Source organism: Delphinus delphis, chromosome 20 (assembly GCF_949987515.2).
Source record: "Delphinus delphis chromosome 20, mDelDel1.2, whole genome shotgun sequence".
Taxonomy (NCBI): Eukaryota; Metazoa; Chordata; class Mammalia; order Artiodactyla; family Delphinidae; genus Delphinus; species Delphinus delphis.
Window position 1 is genome coordinate 40,572,324 of NC_082702.1, and position 6,888 is coordinate 40,579,211.

At 58.8% G+C, this 6,888-nt stretch overlaps 1 protein-coding gene across 4 annotated transcripts in view; it reads left to right on the forward strand.

The window, feature by feature from the left end:
- The window catches only part of RIPOR1 (RHO family interacting cell polarization regulator 1), a 31,146-nt gene extending 24,557 nt beyond the window's left edge, over positions 1-6,589 (forward strand). For 3 of the 4 annotated variants that reach the window (XM_060000772.1, XM_060000771.1, XM_060000769.1), the window contains exons 8-22: positions 7-70; positions 164-207; positions 286-411; positions 866-1,014; positions 1,092-1,221; positions 1,301-2,980; positions 3,065-3,180; positions 4,072-4,204; positions 4,466-4,601; positions 4,726-4,887; positions 5,153-5,311; positions 5,475-5,671; positions 5,761-5,844; positions 5,944-6,034; positions 6,179-6,589. In XM_060000772.1, the coding sequence (XP_059856755.1) occupies positions 7-70; positions 164-207; positions 286-411; positions 866-1,014; positions 1,092-1,221; positions 1,301-2,980; positions 3,065-3,180; positions 4,072-4,204; positions 4,466-4,601; positions 4,726-4,887; positions 5,153-5,311; positions 5,475-5,671; positions 5,761-5,844; positions 5,944-6,034; positions 6,179-6,276 (3,369 nt within the window). In that variant the 3' untranslated portion in view covers positions 6,277-6,589. The remainder of the gene's footprint in view (positions 1-6; positions 71-163; positions 208-285; positions 412-865; positions 1,015-1,091; positions 1,222-1,300; positions 2,981-3,064; positions 3,181-4,071; positions 4,205-4,465; positions 4,602-4,725; positions 4,888-5,152; positions 5,312-5,474; positions 5,672-5,760; positions 5,845-5,943; positions 6,035-6,178) is intronic. The other variant, XM_060000770.1, reaches the window with a different exon arrangement.
- Positions 6,590-6,888: the final 299 nt, after the last annotated feature.

A 6,888-nucleotide genomic window follows, 5' to 3' on the forward strand; every position in this document is an offset into this window, starting at 1 on the left:
TCTCAGAGCATGTGCCTGCTGGAGAGTGAGCTGGAAGCACAGCTGGGCGAGTTCCATCTCCGGATGAAAGGTACCAAGTGGTGAGGCCGACTGGTGGCGGGGAGAGGGAGGTGTGTGCCTGAGACCCCTGGACCCAGCTCATCTACTTCTCCCCCACTCCCAGGGCTGGCCGGCTTCGCCAGGCTATGTGTGGGCGATCAGTATGAGGTAGGAGGATGGGCAGGGAAGGGCTGGGATGGCAGGGTCGCAACACCAAGGGCTGCTTCAACCTGCCTCTTCCCCTAGATCTGCATGAAATATGGGCGTCAGCGCTGGAAACTACGGGGCCGCATAGAGGGTAGTGGAAAGCAGGTGTGGGACAGTGAGGAAACCGTCTTTCTTCCTCTGCTCACGGAGTTCCTGTCCATCAAGGTGATGTCTCTGCCCAGAACCATAGGACACCAAGATCCTGTGGCTCTATGACCCTGTGAACCCCTTATGATCCTCATGACCCTGAGACCCTTACCCCTGTGACCCCCATCTGGTTCCATGGCCCTCTGTGAATGTGTGACCCCTTGACCTTCATGACCCTGTGATTTCCTTGTGACCTCCTGACCTTGTGAATATATGACCCCTGAACTCTCATGAGGCTGTGACTCCCACGACCTCAATGACTACAAATTTAGACCTCTGTGGTCCCCGTGCTCCCAGGCTGCTTCGAGCCTCCATGGCCCCATTACCCTGAGAACTCCATTCCCTGTAACTTCCTCATGGCCCAATGACCCTGTGACTGTCACATAACCTCTATGCAAATTCAGACCTCTGATCTCCCACAATCTCATGACCCCTACACCCTTGTGACCCCACCATGCATTCTTGGCTACAGGTGACAGAACTGAAGGGCCTGGCCAACCATGTGGTTGTAGGCAGCGTCTCCTGTGAGACCAAGGATCTGTTCGCTGCCCTGCCCCAGGTTGTAGCTGTGGACATTAATGACCTCGGCACCATCAAGCTCAGCCTGGAAGTCACGTGGAGGTTGGTGGGGCTGAGGGGCTTGGAGACGGGGCTGGGGCTTCATGTTAGCACCTTCTAACAGCTTTTTCCCTCTCCAGTCCCTTCGACAAGGATGACCAGCCCTCAGCCGCTTCTACTGTCAACAAGGCCTCCACAGTCACCAAGCGCTTCTCCACCTATAGCCAGAGCCCACCAGACACGCCCTCACTTCGGGAACAGGCCTTCTATGTGAGTCACATCCCAGGCTCAGCTCCCCATCCAGGGGTTTGCTGGGGGTGATCCTGAGATGTCCTTTTCTCTCTCCTAGAATATGCTGAGGCGGCAGGAGGAGCTGGAGAATGGGACAGCGTGGTCCCTGTCGTCTGAATCTTCCGATGACTCCTCTAGCCCACAGCTCTCAGGCACTGCACGCCACTCCTCAGCCCCCAGGCCCCTGGTGCAGCAGCCTGAGCCTCTGCCCATCCAGGTTGCCTTCCGTAGGGCTGAGACCTCCACTTCTGGAACCGTGGATGAGGAGGGGGCCATGGCCCCAGCCCTGGCCAATGGGCATGCCCCCTACAGCCGGACTCTGAGCCATATCAGTGAGGCCAGTGTGGATGCTGCCCTGGCTGAGGCTTCAGTGGAGGCTGCAGGCCTAGAAAGTCTAGTCCAGGGACCCAGCCCACCTGCACATCCAGGTCCCACACATGGGGAGCACCCTAGTCCTGTCCCTTCTGCCCTGGACCCTGGCCATTCTGCCATAAGCCCCGCTCTCAGTACAACAGGCCCTGCCCACACATCTACAGACCCTGCCCCCTCCGCACACCTAGACTCAGTTAACAAGACCATAAATTCTAGCTCTCCTGAATTGCCAGACCCCACTCACACCACTACAAGCGCCACCTCTAGTGTTGTAAGCCCTACCCATAGTGCTCCAAGCCTTACTCACACTACCACAGTTTCTACCCACAAGACTGTGGTCTCTACCATTACTATTACAGGCCCTACCCCCAGTACCACAGGGTCAGTCCAGACCACCACAAGTCCCACCCACAAGCCGATGCTTTCTACCGTCACTCCTGTAGCTCCTGTCCCCAATACTACAGACCCAGTCCAGACCACCACAAGCCTCAGCCACACTGTCACAAACCTGACACACACTGTCACAAGCCCCACCAACAAACACGTGATCTCTACCCTCTCTACTGCAGGCCCTACCCCCAGTACCACACACCCAGCCCAGACTACCACAAGCCCCACCCACACTACTACTAGCCCCACCCATACTACTGCAAGCCCTACCCATACCACCATAAGCCCCACCCACACTGCTACAAGCCCTACCCATACCATAACAAGCCCCGCCCATACCATAATAAGCCCTGCCAACACTACTGCAAGCTCTACCCACACCACCACAAGCAGTACCCACACTACTGCAACCCCTACCCACACAGCCAGGATTTCAACTCACACCGCTACACCCAATGCTAAGGACCCAGTCCAGATCACCGGGAGTCCTACCCATTCTGTCACAAGTCCCACGCTTATAACTGTAAGCCCTTCCACTTTTCTAGACCTTGCCACGCTCTCCAACCCCTCTGCAAACACAGACCCTCCCCTCCCAGGCATCGACCCCCTGTCCTGTAGCTACCCAGCCTCCACTTCCTGCACTCAGGCAGACCCCATAGCCCTCAGCACCTCCCACCCAAGTCCTACTTGCTCCAGTTGGGAACCCCTCACAAGCCCTTCCCCAAAACTCCCAGAAGCCATCCGTCAGAGCCCAAGTCCCCCTCCCTCACCCCTAGCCCCTGTGCCCCAGCATTCAGACCCTAGAGTGGCCAGGGCTGCCCAGGCCCCAGTTCCAGGGGCAGCTGGAGGTGCTGGGGACAGGAAACTGGAAGAGGCACTGGGGGCCCTAATGGCTGCCCTGGATGACTATCGTGGCCAGTTTCCTGAGCTGCAGGGCCTGGAGCAGGAGGTGACCCGGCTGGAGAGTCTGCTTATGGTGAGGAGGGCTGGGCTGGTTTGCGGCAGCGCAGGGAGGGCAGCCAGGCAGGGGCGACAGCTCTGACGCGCTTCACAACCCCAGCAGAGACAAGGCCTGACTCGCAGCCGGGCCTCCAGTCTTAGCATCACTGTGGAGCATGCCCTGGAGAGCTTCAGCTTCCTCAATGAAGATGAAGACAATGACAGTCCTGGGGACAGGTGAGAGGGGCTAGGAGCGGGGGAAGAGGGGAGGTGAGTAGCTGGTGAAGGAGAAAGGCGAGAAAGGGGAACAGGTGAGGTGAGGCCAGGGGGAGCACGTAAAGAGAGCAGTAAGATGGGTGGTGGGCTCGAGGGAGGTGGGTGGGAGGGGATGGACTTGCTGGCGGGTACATCTGTGTTCATCTCTCCCACGTACTCCTCGTGTGTCCTTGTTGCTCATGTTTTCAATCCCATCTGTATCCCCAGTGCTTCTGGTCACCTTCCTCCTCATCCCTGCAGTGTCTGCCTCCTCCATCGGTCCCCACCAGCTCCTGAGCCTCCAGCTCCTCCTCTCTTCCTTGGCCTCACCTTGAACCTACCCTATGAACGAGCCTTTACTATGCCTCTCCATGCATCCTGTGCCCCCCAGCATCAACCCCCTCTGTCTGGACCCCAGCTTTCCCAGAGACCCTGGCCCCTTGGCTCTTTGTCCCAGAGTGGCCTTTGCCGATTCCCAGTTGAAGGTCATGCCCAGTCCCTCCTCCCTCCAGTGCTGCCTAGGTTATGGCCCCGTGCCCTGCGCCTCTTGGGCCGCAATCCCTTGCAGTCCACATTGCGTAGACCATCCCGCCTGCAACCCTACTCCCGCCCATCCCAGCCCCGGCGGCCCCAGAGGTCCCAGCAGTCCTAGCTGGAGGTAGCCCTGGGCAGACAGGCTCTGGAGACCCCTGCTACCACCTGCTGGTCCCAGCCTTTTCCTCCGTCTGGAAGTCCTCCGTGAACTTACCCATTGTCTGTTGTTTGTGCATGATGTGTTCTTCTGTTCTCGGATGGGGGGAACTTAATAAAAATACTCTGGTGACCAGATGATGATGTGTGCTCCTGGGGCGGTTGACCCCATTTTTCTCTCAGGCCCCCAAACAGCCCGGAGCCTGGGGCTGAGGACAGCCTCGACTCACCTAGTGCCCGACCCCTCAGCACAGAGTGTCCAGCTCTGGACACTGCCTTGGTCCAGCATCTGTACCACTGCAGCTGCCTCCTGCTGGTGAGGCTAGTGGTATTCCCCTACCCTTCCCTTGTAGCCCCTTCCCCCAGGGAGCCCTACACTTCAATCCTGGCCCTGCACACCTCCTCTGAATTCCACTCCCCAATGTCCCAGGGCCTGGCTCTTGCTGAATAGAACACCTCCCACACTCTGGCTCCCCCAAGTCTCTCCCGATGCATGCAGGGACTGGTAGTCCCTGGTCTCCACCCTCCCTAAGCTCTGTCTTGAGGTCTGAGCTACTTGGCCATCCCTATTCTCCAGAAACTGGGCACATTTGGGCCCCTGCGCTGCCAAGAGGCATGGGCCCTGGAGCGACTACTACGGGAGGCCCGAGTGCTCGAAGCAGTATGTGAGCTTAGCAGGCGATGGGAAATCCCTGCCACCTCTGCCCAGGAAGGTAAAAGCTGTGTGGGCTCTGCCTCATGTCTGCCCCAAAGTTCCTCCCTTGCCCTATCCCACCTATGCGCCTGTCTCCCCACCGGCCTGTCCTGTTGCTGACAGTTTCCTGCACCTCCTCACAGTGGTGCAGTTCTCGGCCTCCCGGCCCGGCTTCCTGATCTTCTGGGACCAATGTACAGAGGGACTCAGCCCCTTCATCTGCCCCGTGGAGCGGGTGCTCCTCACCTTCTGCAATCAGTACGGCGCCCGTCTCTCCCTGCGCCAGCCAGGCTTAGCTGAGGCTGGTGAGTGGGCTGCCTACCTGCCCCCTTTGCTCTCCTTTCTCAGATCCCCAGTGATGGGACCTCAGGGAAAGCCAGGTCAGCCCACAGAGACATGCTGAGATGAGCACTGGGAAGAAACATCGAAGGCTCATGCCTCAGCACAAAAGGGCCCAGATTGGACCCTTTTGTGCTGGGTCCCCGCACCTGCACGTGGGGTGGGAGCACTCTTCCCGCTAAGGACCCAGGTCCATCCACACCCTGAGACCTGCGGCACTGCCTCCCACAGTGTGTGTCAAGTTCCTGGAGGATGCCCTGGGGCAGAAACTGCCCCGGAGGCCCCAGTCAGGCCCTGGAGAGCAGCTCACCGTCTTCCAGTTCTGGAGTTACTTCGAAGCCTTGGACAGCTCCTCCATGGAGGCCTATGTGACCGAGACTGCCGAGGAGGGTGAGGCAGTAGCCCTGGTCACAAAGTGGCCTGATGCTATGGGTGGGTCTGAAAGTGTGAATTCAGGACATGAAGGTACAAAAGAACCCACCCCGGGAGGCTCTTTGTCCTGCCAGCTTGTTCCAACTGACACCCCCCCCCCCGCCCGGCTTCCTTTTTTCAGTGTTACTGGTGCGGAATCTGAACTCAGATGACCAGGCTGTGGTGCTGAAAGCCCTGAGGTTGGCACCTGAGGGGCGGCTTCGAAGGGATGGGCTCCGGGCCCTCAGCTCCCTGCTTGTCCATGGCAACAACAAGGTCATGGCTGCTGTCAGCACTCAGCTCCGGAGCCTGTCACTGGGCCCTGCCTTCCGGGAAAGGGTAAGAGTCAGGCAGGGCTCCCTGAGGGCAAAGGCTGGGGTCCCAGGCTCCCAGTGTCTGGCTAAGTCTGCCTTCCCACCCTTAACTAGGCTCTACTCTGCTTCCTGGACCAGCTCGAGGATGAGGATGTGCAGACGAGAGTGGCTGGCTGCTTGGCCCTGGGCTGCATCAAGGTGACCCCTTTCTCTCCCCTCCCAGCTCCCCAAGCCCTGGGTCCTGAGCCTTTCTCACCTGCTGCACTGGGCCCACCTCAATGCTCTCTCCCCCGATAGGCTCCTGAAGGCATTGAGCCCCTGGTGTACCTGTGCCAAACGGACACAGAAGCCGTGAGGGAAGCAGCTCGGCAGAGCCTGCAGCAATGCGGTGAGACTGGGGAATCGGAGATATGGGTCAAGTTGAGTTCTATGACATTTTGGCTGCTGGGAATAGGGGTGAGATGGGGTCAGGGGTGAGGTGGGGTCAGGGCGGGGCTGGGGCCTCTCCTGATCCCATCTTTATCCGTTACAGGAGAAGAGGGACAGTCTGCCCATCGACGGCTGGAGGAGTCACTGGATGCCCTGCCCCGCATCTTCGGGCCCGGCAGCATGGCCAGCACGGCATTTTAAACTCCCCACCCACCGGCCCCCAGTGCCCCTTCCCCCCACTTTCAGGGCTTACCAGGCACTGGCAGGGAGGGTGAGGGCTGGCTCCAGACACTCCTCCCTCACAGATTCCTATCAATGAAAATCTAATATATTCTCCATTTGTCCTTGGGGTGGGTAGAGTCAGTGCCGCAGTCAAGTGCCTCCCAGCCTCGGCTCAGCACACTTGCCATAGATCGGTGTCCCGGGCCTGGCCGTCCTGCCTCTGCCCTGCCACGTCCCTTGGTTTTGTATTTTATTTACAGAGTTTTACAGAAAATAAAAAAGCAAAATGCCTTTCCTACGTAGCCTGGACTGGTGCACTACTGACCTTCTGCTCCAGCACACTCTGGCTGTGGCCCTGACACTAGTGTGTGCACACTCCAACTGTGACAATGCCATGTGCTTTTGCCCTGGAAATCCAGATGGAAGAGAGCTCAGAGGCTGGAACTGCGCTTGGAAAAGAGGGCAGAGGAAGAGGGTGGTGGAGTGTTGCTGAGGAGGCCCGGGCTGCAGGTGGGTGTACCCTGGGCCTGGAAGCTGTGGGCCTAGACTGGAGCCAAACTGTGGAGTTGGCCTAGAGAAGGCCCAAAGGGT